The 21,672-nt window shown below is 34.3% G+C and overlaps 1 protein-coding gene and 1 pseudogene across 3 annotated transcripts in view; both read left to right on the top strand.

The window, feature by feature from the left end:
• Nucleotides 1-21,672, top strand: part of MSH2 (mutS homolog 2) — a 62,573-nt gene that overhangs the window by 28,804 nt on the left and 12,097 nt on the right. For all 3 annotated transcript variants that reach the window (XM_039887224.1, XM_039887222.1, XM_039887223.1), the window contains 3 exons: nt 8,738-8,847; nt 19,617-19,740; nt 21,272-21,422. In XM_039887224.1, the coding sequence (XP_039743158.1) occupies nt 8,738-8,847; nt 19,617-19,740; nt 21,272-21,422 (385 nt within the window). The remainder of the gene's footprint in view (nt 1-8,737; nt 8,848-19,616; nt 19,741-21,271; nt 21,423-21,672) is intronic.
• Nucleotides 5,531-5,646, top strand: LOC120622541 (uncharacterized; annotated as a pseudogene).

Raw genomic sequence — 21,672 nt, 5'->3', positions numbered from 1 at the left:
TATAGTCAGTTCTGCTGTAACACTTTTTGAAAGCATGGATTCGTTCCAGTGTAATTGATATATGAGGGAACAATTTGAGCATGATGTAAATTTTGCATTGCTTATGTACAGTTTTATCTGTGGGAAACACTAGGTGAAAGAAAATTGCATCCAGTTGAATTGAGCAATGTAGAAGGACAGAAACTGTGTACAGAGAAACATACACACGTTCACCTCAAATGTCAGGCAATGTCCACAATTCACTGTTATGAGCAGCCCTCATTCACATCTGGTGTTATAACTTTGAACCCTAATTCAGACAGCTCACCATTTCACAATAGCTCACAAACTGTAATCCTTCAGATGTCCACCTTCACAAGCAAACCTCAGGTCCTTTGGAAGATAAAATATAGTATTTATTATAATATTTATGTATTTCTTAACCACTTAGTTTAACGTGTGAAACTGCAATTGTTTTTATTACGTTTCTTTTTTATGTGTCACTGATGAAGTTTCCGAGTGTTGTGCACTCAGAAACTAACCCATTTTCTCAAACTCTGATTTTTATTGCAGGTTTGCATAGTGCTGTGATTTTTTTTTTAGGGCTGCATACATTGCGTTGTAACAACTGGCCATATGCAAAAAATGTAATATAATACATTAGTGAGATAGATATGTCTGTAGTACTAATTGTCACTTGTTATAATTTAACCTCTATTGTTTGACATCGTTTAATTACTAAAAATTATTATTTATATTTAGCTAACATCTATTGTTATTTTACAGTTATGGGAGGTTATTATGCAGAAACTTTAAAGATTTGTGTAACTCCCTGCATTTTGATTTTGTTTTTTTCTGATAGCAGATTCCTAAAACTAGAATTTCTTGGCCATGCTATGCATTTTTTCTTTTAATAATAAAAGTAATAATGTAAAAATGCCAACGCCAAGTTTAACTCTAGAAGAGTAACCACTGTTATTTTTTGGTCCTTCTAGACTTTTCCCCTCTGGTCTGCATTTTAGTGGCAAGTATTGACAAAATATTTTTCCAGGGAAGTTGTACTAATTTTACAGTTCCAGTTATAAGTTTCACAGGAAAATTTCTTACATTTTCACCAACATAGACTATTTGCTTTTTGTTATGGTGATTAGTACATTTTGTTGAAAATGTTTAGTGGGATCTGGGTGCAGGGTCATTTGAATGGAGTGACAGAGACACAGGGGTAAATATAACCATTCGCCCAAGAATATAATTGTAGTGTGAAAGTTTTTATCATTGAAGATGAAGATTGAAGATAGTGAAGGTGATGATCTAAGTTGTAATGGAAAGAGAAAAGACATTAAAATTATGCTCTATCAAAAAATAAGACAAGGTAATTGCTGTAAGTGATGGGTGAGAGGAAGGAAGTATCTTAAAAAGTTGAGACTAACACAAGTGTAAAATGATACTCAGAAATGATGAATGGAACCAGAAGAAAAAGCATAGAAAAGTACTTTTTCATTAGAATGACAATAGCAACAAAGGAAAAAGTATTATAGAGAAAGTATTACTTGCAATTGGGGGAACGGGGGCAAGTGGCTGTGCTTAACAAAAAGGATGGATGTCAGTGACCAGAGAATCAAGAAAGAGAAGATGAGTGAAGGAAGAGGACAAGGGTGGTGAGGAAAGATGACAGGCCAATGCAGAGTGGCAGCGAAGGAAGAATAGAGATAGCCTTGTGTCGAAGGTCATTATTTAGAGCGATTGTACTATTATGATGTTTTACTGTAATTTACCTGCACTTCTGTTGGTGTTTCTATTGTTGGTTTCTTTGCTAATTGGGTAATTTATTGGATCCAGCTTCATATTCGTGAGCATACTGTAAATTTTTGTTGATATCTTACCAGCCTTTTCCCTCTGCTTACATGGATTCTAAAAACCTTTTTTATAAGTATATTAAAAAGGTCAGATAAAGTTTAGTTATATTTAATAAAATGTGTAGATTGGAATTACTATTACAAAGAATTTGTGTAGGATTAGTCAAGGGAACATGGGCATAGAATAAATTGCTTATGTCTTTGGTAATTGAAACTCACATCCTTTACCTATTACCAAAATATTTAATAAAATAAAAAATGTTAATACTAACGTTATAATTAATTTAGACTTTAGCTTGATTTTCTCAGTCATATAAACTATTTAGAAATTCAGATTCAACATACCTGTGACTAGTACCAAGTCCTGGATCTGAGGTTAGTGTCAGGAGGGCATCTATAAGGTACTCATATCTGCTATCCAAAACTATTCTGTAGTTCATTTTCATTTTAGTGTTACTTGCTCATTTAACTTGATTAAAAAAAAAGTCAGTGTTTTTTTCCTAATTATTTTGCTAGTCATTTCCAGTTCTCAGTGATTTTAAATAAAATAAATGATTCGAGAGGACAGTTACCAATAATTTAAGTGCAGTTACAGACAATTTACCTAGCAACCTCAACTTTGCCAAACAGGTCTAGGAAAGGCTTCTTTGAGGTGGGGAAATTGGGGGCCTGTGACATAGTTGGTGGCCACCTGGTGGATAAGACCAGGCATTTGAAGCACAGATGTCGAAAGGGGCCCAACAGTTTACAGATAAATGAAGCAGAATGGTGGACTGATTCTGATGAGCTAAGGAACTCAAGGTCTTAAGTAAAGTGGACTGCTGAGGGTTAGACCATATAATTGTCACCATATAGGAATTCTGACAGGATTTCCCATATGGTCTCTGTTTCGGTATCTAATCTGAATTCATTTCTCTAAACTCCTCTTTTAAAGTTCTCTGTCTCAGTAAATGGCCTCATTATTTACCCAATTGGCTAAGCCTTACAAATCAGCTTTTAATCCTTTCTTGCCCCTATTGAGATCACATTATAAATATTCTTCACCTTGAACACCTTTCCATCCCTGCTGTCAGTACCCGAGTTCAGGCTGCATTCGTTTCTTACTTGAACTGTCATCCTCCTGTTGTTCTTGCTGTCCCTTGTCTTGGTTCCCTCTAACCCATTCTCTTTGCTCCATTCAACTGTCTTTCTCAAATATAAATTAAACAAGTCATTAATCTGCTTAAAACTCTTCAGGGATTTTTTTTTTTTTTCATTGCCTTTAGGATTAAAATTTAAACTGGTTTAGAAGGCCCCTCATAAATTGTTGCCCCTGCTTATCTCTGTATCCTTTCCCTCCTAGAACCCACTGCCTGTGTTTCTCAGGTTTTTTTGACTACAACTCATAATAAGAAATACATTTTCATTGTGACTAGTGCATACCCATGGATGTGTGTGTATACATATACACACTGTATATATAAAAACAAATAATTGCACAATAAATTGTATAAAACATACAAAACACTTCTGTGAACTTTGACACTTTTATTTACTGAAAAATACTAGTATTTACTAAATTAATTTTATGATGGAGGAAGGCCTTCACTTTGAAAAGACAAATTGTATTTGTTTTTGCATCAGTCCAAATGAACCTGCACATCCATCAGATATCACATATACTATATACTTTCTTCTCCAGACTCATACAGCTATCCCTACCTGTCCTACCTGGTTTTATTCTTATCTTTGAATTTCACTTTGGGAAAGCTTATCTTGTCCCTACATTTGGGTACACTCCTGTCCTGGTTATGTGTTTCCAAAGCACCCTGTATTTCCCTGTTATTATACTTGCCACCCTTCTTTGTTATTACTTGTTGACTGTGTCATCTCTTAACGTATCCCCCAAAGAGTATACAGCATGTACATAAGGAATAAATGAGTATTCCAGCCCAGATGCTACATTTTGTAGGCACTCAATAATATCTTTTAGGAGAATGAGGAAGTAGCACTTAATGTAGCGGAGAGAGAGTTAATGTGAGAAGGAAAACTGAAAATTAAGCAGCATAAGAATGGGAAATGACTTAATGATGAATGGTTGTGTCAGGATTTTAAGATGCTTTGTCTTCCCCTTGTTATTTAGGAGATTCTAAAAGCTCACAGTGTTCCGTATTTTAATACTTTATAGTCTCTGTACTGATAAAGGCAAAAATTAATTCTTTGTTTCTATCATAACAAGGGACTAGTATCCATAGGCTGTTACAAAAGATAAGGAAATAGAAGCAGAAATAGCAAGAAGGTTCAACAAACATTGGAGTGTTCAACCATGTTCCTGACATTGCTGGTTGCTGAGGCTGTGATAAGGCACCAAAACAGTCTCATCTTTGCCTATAAATAGCAAGGGAAACAGACATAAAACAAGTTACTACACAAAAATAGAATTTTGAAAAGTCGACATATAATTGACTTAACATTAGTTTCAGGTGTACAACATAATGATGTGATATTTATATATGTTGTGATATGATCACAATAGTCTAGTTAACATCCATCACCATACTGAATTACAAAAATTTTTTTCTTGTGATGAGAACTTTTAAGATTTGCTCTCAGCAATTTTCAAATATACAATACAGTATTAACCAGTTACCATGCTGTACATTGCATCTTCCAAAAATATAATTTTGAGAGATGTTATAAAAAGAAAATTCTGATGTGGTATATCAAGAAAGTGCAACATTTTATTTTTTGATAATGCATGTGCCAAAATAGTTTTCATTGGTGTTCCGCCACTTGGAAATTAACCTTTTTAAATTCACTAAAGATGGTCTCCTTAGTATTTCTCTCAGTTTATGAATAAGACACGAACATAGGTAAGATGGAGAAAATAACCCCCAGAATTAGTGTTGTTATACCAGTTAAGGTTTAGATTGAGAAGCTGCTCTGGGCAGCATTCCAGGACTATATTTTAATGAACCATTTATTCTCAATAGGTTTATGGGCTTTCAGTTTATCCTGAAATACGTTATAATTTTTATCTTAGTAAATGATGATGAAACATTTAACAGTGATTGAATTATGCTCTAGGTTGTTATAGATAAAGTACTTAACGCTTATTGACCTAAACGCTGCAGCAGTTGGTGAGGCACACAGCAGCATTCTTAAAAAATGAAATCTTTAAGGAGTTATAAATGAATCTGGGGGGTAACAGTGAATCTGGAGTTCTTAGAAAAATTATGTAGTGGTTAGATTTCTTGGCATTTCACATTTTCATGCCTTTATGAAGTTAACCGTTGTTTTCCTGTGCAATCTTTGATATCCTTGCTGGTGGATGAGTGCGGTGTGTATCAACACTAATTAATGACCAGTGATTGATTTGCTCCCTTCCTTCGTGAAGTAATCCATTTAACAGATAGTACCAATGGCATTGTGCTAGTAGGTCCAGTGGTGGATATGACTTACAAGGTCCTTGCTCTTATGGAGGTTATGAAACAGTGGAAAGGTAGAGGGATACAAACAATAAAGAAATGAACAAGTATTTCAGATAGTAATAAGTACTGTAAAGGAAGCAGAATATATTGACATGATACAGTGACTTGTCTGGGAGCCAAGGAGATACTAGGTCTGGTGGTTAAGAAATTCCCCTTTAAGGAATCGCTGTCTAAGGTGAAATTTGAATGATGAGAAGGAGCCTGCTGTTAAGACCTGTGGGGAAGGTCTATGGCCATGCTACCCTTAAGCCCAATCCCGTCTGATTTTGGAAACTAAGCAGAGTCAAGCCTGGTTAGTACTTGGATGGGAGACCACCTAGGAAGACCAGGTGCTGTAGGCATAAAAAGTAAAATTAAAAAATAAAGGATTGTAAGCTAACAAGGTCCTTGCAATCTGTGAGATCAACCAAGGGTTGCCTCACCTAAAAAAAAAAAAAAAAAGATCTGTTGGGGAGGCTAGTGGGACCAGCTAGTGCAAGTATTGAAGGCTGGCATGTGGGCTTGACTTGAAGGAGTGAAGGAAAGCTAGGGTGGTCAAGCGTAGACATAGAGAATAAGGGCGATGCTGGTAGGAGTTGAGACCAGAGAGGCAAGGCCTGTCTGAGGTTTTTAACTTTTTTTGTGCCGTGGACCCTTTTGGCTTCTAATGAGGCTTGTGAACACCTTCTCAGAATGGTGTTTTTAAATGCATAAAATAAAACATCAAGAGTTACAAAGGAAACCAATTTTATTGAAATACATTTATAAATATAAAGCAAATTCTTGATAAATTTGTCCTTTTTATTGACACATTAAATAACATGATCTGAATGGAGTTCTACTAACTTTAATTTTGAACTCATAATTTGTTTAGATGGTACTTCGTTATCTCCAAAGACTATGATATGAAAATATATCTAGGTTATTGATTGTTGACAAAGACACAGTTACTGCAGTACTAGTTTATTGCCTACATTAATAATAGAAGTAAGTGCTAGATTTCAGTTAGAGGTTAGGGAAAATGGAGAAATTTACCTCTATGTTTATGTACTACTCTGAATTCAGGTGTCTGTGGTCCTTGGGTTAAGGGTAAGACCCCGGGGTAGATCATGTAGGGCTTCTAGGCTGAAGTAACTAGTGAAGAATGGAGTTTATCAAAACCCACTTGGTGCCTATCAGTTGATGAAGGGATAAATAATGTGGTATATCCATACAATGGAATATTATTTGTCAATAAAAAGGAATGAAGTACTGATGCATGGTGGTACAACATACATGAATGGACTTTGAAAACATTATAAAAGAAAGCTGTCACAGTATCATATGATCCGTTTATAGGAAATGTTGAGAATAGGCAAAACTATAGATACAGAAAGTGGACTAGTGGTTGCCTAGGCTTGCAGGAGGGGCGAGAGGTTGGAGACAAATGGAAAGTTACTGCTCATGAATACAGAGTTCATTGTTCCTGTTGGGAGCGATGACTGTGTTCTAATAAATAGACTGTGGCGATGGTTGTACAAATCTTGGATATACCTAAAACCACTGAAATTGAAAATGGGGAATTTGCGGGTATGTGAATTATAGCCCAATAAAGCTGTTATTTTTAATTTTAAAAACATAATCAATTGGAAAAAAAAGGAATTGGCAACTGGGACCAGTACACATTACAAAGAAGGAAAAGAATTTAAGATGCTAATGAAAGCTTGTGGGTAAGGATCGAGTGGATGAGTGCAGAAGGGGCTTTATGGTATCTGAGAAGAGCTGTAGCAAGGTGTGCCAGTGTGTGAGGGGTTAGAGGACATGTTGAGGATAAGCTCTGAAGCTTATAGTAGGTAGTTCTGTAGTAATGCCACATGTGTATTCTTGGGAAACCTTACCTTTAAAGTCATGTGATAGACATAACAGAGCTTATAATAAAAATAGGGTTAAGGTAGACCTCAGAATACATGAATTTTTTTAAAGAAAGCATTAACAAACTTTAAGAAAAACAGCAGCTTATGTAAATCTCCATTGCATTTGCATCCAGCACCAGCATTAGATGAGTCTTTACAACCTTAAAGTCCAGGGCTCTCGTTTCCTCCTTTGAGGGCATTTGCTTCTAATAAAGGTCAGTTTCATCAAAATAAAAAATCTGAACCAGGGTATAGAATTCAATCAAAGAAATTATTACACACTTGTAAATGTTTTTGCATATCTTAACATATTGGAAAATGCAGTGGTCATTAAGCCAGCTACTCTTGAGGTCTACGTATAAGCTTACTCTTTAATTTTGTGAAAGTTTGCTCTTGATCACTTCAAAGCATGAGTGGCCTGGAGAAAAATATTTATGAACCATTGTACCTCTGTGTTTTGCTGTCATCATTTCCCTATTTACCAATAGCATATGAGCTAATTCAGAGTAAAGAACGAGGCGTAGCACAACAGACATTAGGTGGGCAAAGTGTTGTTTCTAGACTGTCTAAATGATGTTTCACACATATGTACTGTTTTCTAAATATGTGTAGATGCTGTTGTGATTAATAATAAAATGAATTCTTATAAGACTTTTGTTGACTTCATAGTATTTTTTCATCATTTTCTTAATCAAGAGCTACTGATATTTTTGGAAGAGGTTGGGAACTGTTGCTTAAGAGTGAAATGCAGAATGTTAGAGGTCACTCACAGAATTCTTCTAAGGGAATTTATTAGAGATCAGAAAAAAAATCCTGCAGTATAACAATAATACATGGTAACTGTTGGGCTTCTGTTAAGTGTCTAGCACTATATTAAGTGTTGTGTATAGTTATCTCATTTGTTCGTCTTCTGGGTAGCTATTGTTATTACTCTCATAGTAATAGACAAGGGAAAAGGGACTCAGAGTAACACACTCCAGATCACAAAAGCCAGGAGGTAGCAGAGCTGGCCAGCCCTCAGGCTTTGACTCATGTCTTTCACACTGTAGACTTTGTTACTTCACTTAATCCTTACATAATTCCCCATTGTGTACTCTTAAATAGCATCAAGCAAAGTTCCAGTGTAAATACTTTGATTTAATCTGCTAACTGGAGCACCGTAGTAGTATTAATGGAAATTAGGAATGATATAAGGTAAGTTAGAGGTGTTTTATTTTCATGACTTTAAATTATTAAATCTACAAAGAAATGTAGTTTATTTAGTAATAATTAATATCACATCTCTGCATCTCTAGTACTCCTTATGAGGGAGATTACGGGCAGATAGGAGAGGCAGTGTTTTAAAAGGAAGCTTTGGGTCCCAGATCTTCTCCCTTTCTTTTAAATAACTACTAAACACATTTGAATTAAAATACCTGTGTAAATAGTAACTTTGGAGACCTGCTGTGCTATTTGTGCTTTTGGATCAAGTGATGCTCATTACCTCAGTCAAATATTTATGATTGTAGTTTTGTGTTTTTAAAAATAAGACCTATTTATTTATATTTTTTATTTCTTTTAGGAAAACATCAGACGTTGTTGTTGGCAGTTTTTGTGACTCCTTTTGTTGATCTTCGTTCTGATTTCTCCAAGTTTCAGGAAATGATAGAAACAACTTTAGATATGGATCAGGTATGCAATATACTTTTTAATTCAAACAGCAGGATATTTTTTTAAAAGTGAAGGCATATCAGAAAACCAGATTTTTCTTTTTAGTATTTAATTTTGGCACTTTTTTTGGCTTCACATTTTCTTTTTTTTAATTAAGTTTATTGGGGGTAACATTGGTTAATATAATTTTATAATTTTCAGGTGTATATTATAATTTGACATCTGTATATTCTATTGTGTGTTTACCACCCAAAGTCCAGTTTCCTTCAACTGCCATACATTTGATCCCCTTTACCCACTTCACTCTCTCCTACCTGCTCTGTATTTGACCCCCTTTACCACGTCTACCACCCCCCTCCTCCCCTACCCCATTCCCTCTGTTAACCACTAGTCTGTAGTCCATGGCTGTGAGTCTCTGTTTGTTTGTCCTGTTCATTTGTTGCTTTTAGGTTTATATCCCACATATAAGTGATATCATGTGATTTCACCTTTTTCTGTCTGGCTTATTTTGCTTAGCATGATTGTCTCGAGGTCCATTCATGTCGCAAATGGCAGTATTTCATCTCTTCTTATAGCCAAATAATATTCCATTGTATATATATACCACAACTTCCTTAGCCAACCATCTATCATACGGCACTTTGGTTGCTTCCATGTCCTGGCCACTGTGAATAATGCTGCTATGAACATCGGTGTGCAAATATCTTTTCGGATATGGGTTTTCAAGACCTTGGGGTAAATAGCCAATAGAGGGATTGCTGGATCATATGGTAGATCAATTCTTAGTTTTTTGAGAAACTTCCATTCTGTTTTCCATACTGGCTGTACCAATTTGCAGTCCCACCAGCAGTGTATGAGGGTTCCTTTTTCTCTGCATCCTCTCCAGCATTTATTATTACTTGTCTTGTTGATTAAACTTGGCACTTTTGTGAGATACCTTTGAGATAGTGGATGTCAGATTAAATGATAGATGGGAAAGATTTTTTTAAAAAAATAATCATTTCAGTGGATGAAAATTAAGAAATATTAAAAGAGAAGTGAATATTGGGCATAACTGGCCCAGTTAAAGGAAATCTCATGAATAAAAGATTTCACATATGCAAGCCGGGTTATATTTTGTTTAATTCCAAGAGAGAAGGGAAATTATAGGCACTGGAAAAGGGAAGAGAGGATAGAGGTAAATACGGAACACAGGAAAAGACAACTTTTCTTTTGTTTACTTTCCACATAGAGAGTAAGGGAAAAGGGGCTAGAGTATATGTATATCTCCTAAATATTTGTTGATATAACTAGAAAGTGAACCATGTCTTTAAATACTGTTTTGTTCCAAATTTCTTGTTAGTTGAGAAGAACACTTGGGGTTTAACTGATTTATATCCTCAGGTCTCTAATTTACAGATAAATTTATATATAAATATAAAGCAAGAATAGTTTCTGAAGTAAGTTGAAAATATCCTCTGAAAGTGAATTTGAAAGCAAAATTTATGAAATAGTAAATTTTTTGGTGTCTGTTTAAAGGTTGTTTATAGAACAAATTTAATATGGGGCCATTGAATGTAGTAGTATTATTAAATTATGTGACTTTCAAAATATTTCGAAAAATTTCCATTTTAAGGTTCTTGATAAAATATGATCAGGTAGGGACTATATACTCACATTCATATTAAGGTAATAGTTTGGCTTGCTAATTGTTAGATTCTTTGCATTCTTCTTAACAACTAAATTTGAGTTAACATTTGTCCTATGGGATGTTGAGTTACTTTGTTTTTAGTGGATTATTAACTAAGGCAGAAAGAAGTTAAACCTCATTTATTCTGTATTTGGATTTTATTTTATTTTTATTATTTATTTTTACCATTTTTTTTTTTAGGAGAGACAACCTTTGGTTGACCTCACAGATTGCAAGGACCTTGTCAGTTTACAATTCTTTATTTATTTGTTTGTTTATTCATTTATTCATTCATTTATTTATGCATGCACCTGGTTTTCCTAGGTGGTCTCCCTAAGTGGTCTCCCATCCAAGTACTAACCAGGCCTGACCCTGCTTAGCTTCTGAGATCAGATGGGATCGGGCTTGTTCATGGTGGCATGGCCGTAAACTATATTTGGGTTTTAGAATTGCACGAGTGTGTATATATAGGTATAAATGCTTCACTTTTCTGGTAATATTTTGTCAGTAATAGGGCAACCTTCCGTTTACTTGTAGGTTAAGCAACCAAAAAACTTGAATTGTTCGCCGCTTGTTTAAGAGGACTTTCATTTTAGCTATTGTTTTCTTTGTAATGTTACTATTAGTGGAATAATTTTGAGTACACAACTTTCAGATCAATGGGAGGCAGAAATACTGGTTCATCAGACATCTGGACACTGAAACCATCACCACCTCCCTGTATCTGAGGGTGTGGCCTTATCTGTGATTGGGCAGAGTTGGATATTTGTAAACATTTCTTTAAATGAAAGCATGTAAAGGTGTAGTTTTTAATGGTTAACAAAAACTGACTAACATAAGGAGGTAAGACTGCAAGAATTGAGCCTTTCAGTGTCACTGCAGCTGTACACACTTAACAACTTGGAAGCCAGGCAGAGTTCTGCTAAAATGCTGCAGTTGCTTTTATCCTTTGTTCTTTATTCTTACAGCTTGCTATCTCCTCCCCTTGATATTGTGGCTCTCAAGCTAAGCATTGTATTAGTGTCACCTGATGGTCTTGTTAATACAAATGTCTGGGCTCCATCCCCAGAATCAGATTCTTATAAGTCTGGAGTAAGGCTGGAGAATTTGTATTTCTAACATGTGCTCCAGTGGTGCTGCTTGTCTGGGGACCGCACTTTGAGAACTACTTGCTTGATAAATTAGGAGTGCAATCGAAAATGAGTTTTGATTTTTCTTCCTAAGAGTTTGTTGCCTACCTGAAATACTGCACTCTTGAGCAACCACTGGGTAATATCTGGCCAAAAATTGATTTATATAGTTAAGCATATTTAAGAGTTTTTAAAAATGTGTAACCCCTCTATCAGTGTATAGAGTCTCTATTAACGATGCCCCTGGAGCTGTCTTTTTATCTGGGACATCACATTCACACATTCACAACCTGCCTAAAAGATGCCCTGCCTTTGAGGATCACCCTTTTCTCCCTCTCTACCACTTATAGACAACAAAGGCTGTCTTCCTGCAATAAATAGTTAGTTTTTATTATGCATAGGATATTAGCCACTATTATAATTTTAAAAAGACAGCAGGATGATAAAATCTTGTATCCTTTTATTTTATATTATATCTTTTCATTTCTTTCCTTCCTGTCTCCCTCTTTCCCTCCCTTCCTGTCATTCAATATTTTGACTGTATAGATCCGACCTTTGGGATATATATCTGCTTGACAGCAAGTAAACCAAACTTTCCCTCACAAATGCTAATGTACCATTAGTGACTTAATGAGTTCCTGTATTTAGTTTTCATTTAGTGTGCTTGTGGGTAGTTTTTCAAAATGATATTTAAAATACTAGAATATAAATTTTAAGTTTTTCTTTATTGATACTTTTCTACTTATAATATTATAACAAATGATACAATAAAGCATAGAGATAAAAGTGACCATTGTTAATATTTCTTCTCTTTTTTCAGATGAACAATGTTAACAGCCTCCATCTTCCAACTCCATTAACTCCACTAACTTAACCCTATTGTAGGTTAAGGATTTTTTATTTGACACAAATATGTTAAATAAGAATTTACTGTATTGTAAAATAGTAGTAAGTATTCTTGAATGGTGCTGTGGGTTTAGAGTGTAAATGTCTGGGTAGAGTATGGATTTTAGGAAGGTAAGCAGTGTAATTAGATGCATATAGACTGGAAAAGAAGAGGTAATTTGTCCTAATTTTATTGCTGTCACTTTAGATATGACAAGCCTCAATTTCTTAATCTGAAAGTAGAACATTGAGTAATTAACTTTGTAGGGGAGGAAAAACTTCTTCTCTCTTAGGTTCAGTTTGGGGGCCTGTGAATTAAACTAACAAAAAATAAATAGATTAATAAAGGAGCAGACAGATTTTTGAGTTCACAGAAAAGTGTTACTCCAGGAGGCTGTTAGAGTTTAAGGCTTTATGGTGTCTTAATAGGGGAAGAAAGGGTACGGACAGGAAAGCAAATAATTTTTAGGAAAGGTAAATGAGCCTTTTGGAAAATAGATGGGAGATAGGATAGCTTTGACTTTCCTGGTTACAAAACTCCCTGGGAGAGGATTTATGACAGTTCTTTTGGGAGGCTCTACTCGAAGGCAGATAAGAGAGTTCAGAAACAAAGTCTATTCTCAAATGCTTTTATCTCAAATTAATTTTTATTCTGCAGTGGCATATTGTGGGCCCTTCACTGTTAAGTACCATGAGAGTTGTTGTGGATTTCCTTTTTTTTTCTGAGTAAGACTGAGGTTGAAATCAGGACTCTATTTGTCAGATAATCTAAAACTCGGGTATATCATGGGCATGAAATTAAAAGTCTTGAGATAGGGTAGGCTTTGTTTAGAGCTGCTTGACCCCGCAGCTCATTGACCCAGCAGCTCAGTGCTGTCATCCAAAGGACCTAATTCTTTATCTGTTCTATCTTTTGTGATTTTAACTTCAGCCTAAGGCTGATCCCTCATTTGGCTCTAGGATGGCTACCTTCCAATAGCAATTCTTAAAATATTCCACGTAAGAGTCCTGTACTTTGTCTTGATGGAGGACCATTTAAGCAGTGATTGTGGCCCCAGAATTAGATAGTGATGATTGGCCTAAGATAAACAGGTTTGGGTTATCCCTGTAGTTGGAGATAATGAAAAGGGAGCGGGGCGGGATTAACTGTTGTGTAGCTCACCAGCAGTGTCTACTAAGATACTGCCCTGTAACTATAGGCTTTCGTGTTTTATGTTATGATATTGCCTTTTAAAAATCAGATTCCTAGTTAAAACTTGTTCTAGATTCTCTAGGGAGCTGACCTAGTATATAATATCTTCTTTATTGTCAGTTATAAACCTTTAAACTTGTCTCAGGTCATAAGGTGAAGTCAGCCCTTCACTGTCATTGTAGATATTTGTAATGAATTTAGGCATTTAAATTACATGACTCAGAACCACTTTGAGAAAATCCCAAGAGAATGTCAATTGTTTCATGATTTCTGAAAGCTTCACTCATGTTTTCCAGCTGTGCACTTAGGCATTCATGTAATGAAGGGAGCGGTCATTTACAAGAGTGGTTGGCTTAATATTTTTTCCTAGACTTAGCTTTATGCATTATACTTCAGGTGCTTTTGTGGCTGCTTTTCATAAATCTTACAGAAAGATTTTCTGTTTTTGAAGTAAATGTAGATCAAAACCCATCCCAAGATAGGGTTCAAAAAAAAGCAATGATTTTTTTCACAAAAATGTAAACAGTTTCAGTTACATTGGGTGATACGGTGAGATTAAATTTTTAAGCTTTTCTATATAGTATTTGGACCATTTTATCTTTGAATAATAGTTTTCACATACACTTATTGATTGATATTTTACCTATTATTGGAAAAGTAGTAGCTTTAGATAAATTTTTATTGAAAATACTGGTACAGAAAAGATTAAAAGTTTTTAAAAACTGCAATGCATGATTCTGATAAAACTATATCAGTATTGTATGAATATATGTAAGTTGTAAAGATAATGTACAATAAATGCTTTAAAATGTTCTTAGAGATGAAAAAATGCAAAAAAAGGAAGGATTTGTACTTTTCCACCTAGAATTAACTCTCAAAACATGTCGACAGTTTTGCTTATAGTTACCCCTTTAAAAGATAAATAAATAAATAAAACACTGGTGTAAAATTGGTATCTATATAAAGCTTTTAAACAATGCAGAAAAATAGAGAGATGAAATTTTAAAATATCTCCCAGAGGTAACTATTAACATTTAGTCTGTTTTCAAGTATGGGCAATATTGAGGGTTTCGAGGACAGGTGTTGAAATTTTGTGCTTTTGTTTCTTACAATTTAGTATTTTCCCAAAGTGCCAATAGTATCCTCATTGAAAGACAGCTAATGATTTTTTTATGGTTATATACAGACAGATGAATACATTAATTGAAAAAAGGAGCTTATACTATATAGATATTACTTTTAATTTTGAAAAGATTCAACTTAATGTTTTTTAGTGTAACAAAAAGAAATTTGGAAGGAATTGCTGAGCTTCAAGTGAATGCTTTTCACAAGAAAGAGAAAATAAAAGATAGGTTAAAGAAACTAAATTAGAAAAAATATTAAGAGATTGGAAATTTGTTTGAATGAAACGTTTCAATTTTGGACAGTATTAATTCCCTGCTATGAAAGTTGAGCACTAACCACACTCATTTATGTGCTTCTACCTCTCCTCATACTTCTTGGTTTTTTAATGGTTCTATTTTTACATTGTCCAGGTCTAAAATATGCACAATATGTCTGTAGGTATAATTCCAATTTCCAGGGTTGTTTAATGATTATATGTAAATGGATTCACTGCTCGCTAGCAGTTCTTTTACCATAGCTTCTTCATTCCTGGGTTTAAAATTTTTTATTACACTTTTATTTGGCTAGGTTTGTTTTTCGGATGATTTTGTTTTTTTAAAGTTGATAGATATTATAGTCTTGGAATTATTTCATGTTTGATAAGAGTACCCGGCTTTTAGTTTTATTTTTGAGCAATCTTTATCTACAGTTTTGCTAAACTTAGAGGGTGATGCACCACAATCCTCTGACATCCGATATTAATGAAATATCTGTTATCACTTTGATTTACCACTACCCCTCCCCACTCCACATTCCAGGTGATTAACTTTTTCTGCCTGGATGCCTGAAGAATTCTTTATACTTCTTCTCTTTCCTTCACTCCTTTGCCCTTTTCCCTTCTTTATCTGTTCCCACTTTCATCTTCCCCCATCCTCTGGCTAGTTCCTTCAGCCTTTACCCGCTTTCCACCCTTTTTCCTTCCTTCTCCCATTTTCCTTCCTTTTACATCCTTTTCCCCACTGATTTCTTCACTCACTCCTCCTTTTTGAGGTATTGAAAGTTTTAAAATTTTTGGTTATAAAATACTTGTCATGTAATTACTAATATAATTAACATTTGTATATTCACTACAGAGTCCTATTTGTACCCATCCCTGTACAGAAATATATGCTATCCTGAAGTTGATGTTTATTATTATTTTCCTATGTTTCATTACTATAATATGTACTATTGGTTATTTCTAAACTTTATAACTAATGTCCTATCACTATGTTGATTAAAATTGCATTTAATTTAATAATTAGGGGAAAATCTATCATTATGACATTGAGTCTGTCTTTCCAGTGATTACCATTTTTTTAAATTGAAGTGAATTTACATAACATAAAATAAACCATTTTAAAATGTAATATTCACTGGCATTTAGTACATTCACAATGCTGTGCAACCATCAACTGTCTAGTTCCAAAATATTTTTATTGCCACCAGAATAAAAATTCATATTCGTTAGCAGTCAGTCCCCTTGCCCTATTTTCCCCAGATGCTGGCAACCACTACTAATCTGTTGTCTCCATGGACTTCAGTTCATTTATTTTTCTTACCAGTGGAAGCATATGATATATGGCCTTTTGTGACTGACTTCTTTTATTTAGAATAATGTGTTTGAGGTTTATCCACAATGTTGCATGTATCAGTGCTTCATTCCCTTTTATGGCTCAATAATCCATAGTATGGATTTGTCACATTTTGTTTATTCACTTGTTGATGGACATTTAGATTGTTTTATCTTTTGGTTATTATGACTGCTGCTCCTATGAACAGTTATGTACAAATATTACCTTATCTTCATTCCAGCCAGTGGGAGAGGACAAAAGAGGAGAGGAGGACACGTTCTGGAAATGGCACACATTATTTCTGCACACATTTTGGCTAGAATTTAGTCATGCCCACACCTAGCTGCAAGGGAAGCTGCAAAATGTATTCTTTGTTCTCAGTTATGTGTCCTCTGAAAATGTGTCCATTCCTTCACTGTAGAGGAGGAGATAATAGAAATGGCCAACAACGAACAGTTTTTTCACTGCTAACACAGATAGCAGACATTTGAAATCTAAACCCCAGTGAAGGGAGGCTTTTAGTTGCATGTTGTCAGGGATTCTACCCCGCCAACCCCTTTTCCCAGGGACCCAGGCTGATAGAGGCAGATTTCTCTCTTGTTTCTGTTTGTTATGAGGTAGGTTTGTAAAATGACCCCTTGGCCTGGCTTTATTCTGGGGACTGTCCACTTTGCAGGAGCTCAGACTTCTGATTTTCTTCAACTATACATTTATTTTGAGAGAGGAGCTTATAGTTTATCTAGTATTTCTAGGAGCTTTTTTAAAAAAAATAAATAGTGTCCTCCATATTTATTTCTCTTCTCTAATTAATTTAATCTCCAACTTTCATGTGAATTCTCTGATTATATTGTCTTCCTATTATATCAGTACAGGTAGTTTGATTCAGGAACATCTCTTCTTTGCTTTGTTTTATTTATTTTGTATTTTAATGATATTGTTAGGACCTAAATTCCATTCCTCATTCTTTTTATCTTTTTTCTTGATTTCATTATCCCATTTTGTAGTTCCAAGCCTGAGTTTATTTTGTTCTATCTTCTTTGTGGAGTCCGATGTAATGAGTATGTTGGGTGGTATATTTTATTATCTCAGATTGTTCAGGAAGAGTGATGTATTGCTGAAGGATACTCAGTTTGGTATGTGACCCTTATTTATTTTGGTAAGTTAGAGCCTAGACATTCACTTTCCCTTGTTTTGCTCAGGTCTCCGCAGCAGTGTTTTCAAAACAGTATTCCCCCACCCAAAGAAGGAAAATGTGAAGATACTCATTCAACTTTCTTCTCTCTAGATTTGGAATTATTAGTGAGAGTTCTTGGGGTTTTGTTGATTCACCAACGGGTTTCTGGAAGGTGGAGATGAGGATAGGAACTTGGCCTGGCTCTCTCACACTTTTCTTAAATTCATCGGAAGAGGCACATTCAGTAGCTGTCCTTTCCCTACTGTAGCACTATTTTTTTCCCTGGAATTATCATAAGTCTTGGTTCTTATTTCTAGATCGTCTTCATTGTCTGTTTAAATAGCTGTCTAGTATTCTGTTGATGTACCATTGTGCAAATTTTGCGCTGTTTTATTATTCTGGGTTTTGCTATAACAAATACATCTGCAGAGGTTTTATTCATTCCTGTGTTGATTTGCTTCTTTGGCATTATTTCCTTAATTTGAATTCCTAGGACTAGAATTGCTCTGTCAAATAGCATAACAAATATCTGAGTCTTGTTGTTTATTGCCTTTTTTTTTTAAGGTTATACCAACTTAGATTCCCACCAGAAATGAATGAGTATACTAATTTCACTATAGCCTCATTGATATTTGGTGGTGGGGTTTTTTCCCCCCCTTAAAAAAATGGCTATAGAATAATATCAAAGTTGCTTAAATATTCATATCTTTTTTTATTATGGCGCTTTACCATTTTCCTTTGGGTTCATTTACCACCTGTTTTCTCATCTGTGAGTTGTATGTTTCTGTATTTGCCCATTTAATAGCCTTCTGTTTTTCTTTTACATGCAAACAAGTGCTGTTATAAAAGAAAATATTAAACTTTATATTTTGCAAAGCTTTTATTATTTTTTTACAAATGTTTCATCTTTTAAAAAGTTAGATTTAACCCAAAACTTAAATTTTAATATATTACCTATTTTTTCATTTTGTTGATTTAAATTGAGAAAGTTATTTGATAAAAGTTTTATTTTCTTTCGTTGCTAGCTTTCTGTAATTTGATTTTAACTCCTTATTCTTTTGGTGGTCACATATGGTATGTGTAGGTATGCTCTGATTAAGTGGATAGTAATTGGGAATATATATATCAGTCCTACTTACTGAGTTTTTAAAAATCTCTTTGTTTTAGAAAACTTTTTTATATTATGCTTTTATATATAATTCTTTTTAACAGTTATTAATATCCGTAAAGATAGGCTTTATTCTTTTTAAAAAATATTCTTTCAGAATTTCGTGTGTTTAAGTTTTAGTCATTTTTTTTAAAGCAATTCCTATTGGAGAGTCACTAGGAACATCTTAATATTTGATTGTTTTCTCCTTTCATAGTTTACCTCTTCACTTATCAATTATTTTAAATCTTCTAATAAGCATATATCTTTATAAAAGTTCTGTATAAGTAAAAGTTCTAAATATTTTGTGTATATTTTTACTATTGTAAGTGAGGTCTATTTTTTATTATGATTTCTTGCTGGTTATTACTGGTAAATTTAAGGAAACAAAGTACTTAAGAATATGTTTTTAAATTTTGAGATTTTGATGAACTTTCAGTTTGAAGAAATACAATTCTGTAGTTTTTTTAGAAGTGACTTTGAGAATAAAATGGATCCTTGGTTTAGGCAAAAACTACACATTCTGTTATAGGCTTTGAATGTCGAACATTGTTTTGTAATGTTTAGGAAAAAATGTTTTGAACATTGTTTAGGAGAAAATGTAAATAAAAATAATGGATGTTATTAGTATCATTTACCACTAGCACTGTGTGATCATGAATAATTTTTGTACATCTAGAACTCTAAGCTCCTAATAAACAGAACTTTAGATCTCTTAGTAAATAGTAACTCTTGATAATTGTGGCTGAGTAACTTATGGATATTGAATCATTTAGCATAAGACAGTGAAATTTAAGTAAAAGAAAATACTTGCTTCATGACTTCTATCTTTACCCATTATTTATAAAATTTAGCCACTCTTTGGTCTGCCTGTAGGTGGAAAACCATGAATTCCTTGTAAAACCTTCATTTGATCCTAATCTGAGTGAATTAAGAGAAATAATGGATGATTTAGAAAAGAAGATGCAATCAACATTAATAAGTACAGCAAGAGATCTAGGTAAGAATTGGCTGTTGGAAGTCTGAATAATTCTTTTAGTATAATATAGTATGGTATAATATTTCTACATAGTGTCCATACTGGTGCCAAAATTAAATTTCTGGAAGACAGTTGATCATGTCACTTCTTTGTTTAAAGTACCAGTCTTTTTTCCTATAGAATAAAGTTTTAAACACTAAATAGTCAACATACAGGGTACTTTACATTCAGAGCCTCTCCTCACCTTTCAGACTCATCTCTTACTAATTGCCCCCAACCCCAGGATGACTGCCAAACACATCACCCAACAGGCCCTTGCATCCTATCTTTTAAATAAGACCTGTTTTATATGTCACCTCTTCTATAAGCCTAATTCTACTAGTACTAGATAATTAATTTGGCTTTGGGGGTTCCCAAACATTTCATTAATTCAAGTTTTTTATAATGTCTGCTTTCCATGCCAGGTTATTAATTCTCTAATAGTCTCACTCTATTTACACTGTTCTCTTTTATTCTGAATTTGTAAACTTCTTTGTTCTGAGCATCTCTCACATGTGTGTTGAATGAATAAATGAATCTTAGCATTAGAACTAGAAGACCCCTCACAGCAGTAGTACTTAAACTTTTGGAGAATCCGATGAAAGTTATGGATCCTCTTCCCAGAAATATGCCTTTATCTCCATATTAAGCATGCACTTAGTCTCTATATAGAGTCCACATATGGACTAGATCCTAGATTTAAGAACCTTTGCTTCTGAAGTATATTAAAATTTACCCTCCTCACATCATGGCTCCCTATGGTCTTTCTCCTGTCAAGTGAAGTCTGTCTTTAGTTGTTTGCTGCTACTAACGTTTGATAGCCACACTTCAGCATATTTGTAGATACTATTCTTCTAGTTTGTGGTCTAAAGATCATATTCATGAGTGAGATTAAGGGGAGAAAACAGACTTACAAAACTCAAAAATCTTTGTTGATTAAGTCTAGCTGATCAATCATTGCATATTTTGTGAAGTTGCTTACACTTAACAAGATATGTGTCCTCGTTTTTCTAGAGTTTTATTGTTAGAGTCTCAACTTCTTTGGAAACTGTATTTGTGCACTTTAATTTGCTCTGTCTTCCAGAGAAATGTTCTGGTTAACTAAAGCCTCGTGCAGAACTCCTCAAGGGCAGGGGCTGTATCTTGTTCACCCTCATGCCCCCAGCATCTAGAACAGCATGCGCATTCTGTCCACTGATGATTTTCTGCAGCCTTGCATGGGGTTACCCAGAACGCGCTTCCGCATCAGAAGCTCACATTGATAAGGGAGTTTAAGGATTTTATAGATAGCCTTAATTCATGTAGAGAAAACTACATGAATTAAGTGAAGTGAAATAGGGTTTGTATCTTGCCTTGTTAGATAATACTGATAGTTTCCAGTATGCTATCATGTAATAAAAGTATATTTTTCACTCTTGGATTTAATTATTTTAAACATTTACATGGAAAAATGACTATGGATATCTGTGACAGACTTCCTTTCTTTCTTTTTTTTTCTTCCCTGATCATGAAGGCTTGGATTCTGGCAAACAGATTAAATTGGATTCCAACTCACAGTTTGGATATTACTTTCGTGTAACGTGTAAGGAAGAAAAAGTCCTTCGTAACAATAAAAACTTCAGTACAGTTGATATTCAGAAGAATGGTGTTAAATTTACCAATAGGTTTGTAAGTTTGTATTATATTGTTAAGCCTTCAATAAGTAGTTGTATACAACTAAATTATTCTCTGATGAAATGTGAATGTTCTATGAGAAGGAAGTTTTATCTTATTTATTGTTAATTGATATAAAGTAAGATTGAAGCTTTGCTTTCTTACAAGAGGCTAGTCAGGTGTCCCATCATCACTTGTTAAATAATCTCTGTCTTAATCACTGACCAAAGTGGCACTTTGGGTCTGTTTTTAAGATTATTT

Source organism: Pteropus medius, unplaced genomic scaffold, assembly GCF_902729225.1.
Source record: "Pteropus medius unplaced genomic scaffold, Ma_sr-lr_union100, whole genome shotgun sequence".
In the NCBI taxonomy this organism is placed as follows: Eukaryota; Metazoa; Chordata; class Mammalia; order Chiroptera; family Pteropodidae; genus Pteropus; species Pteropus medius.
Note: the sequence above shows the minus strand (reverse complement) of the source record. Positions and strands in the feature narration are given on the sequence as shown.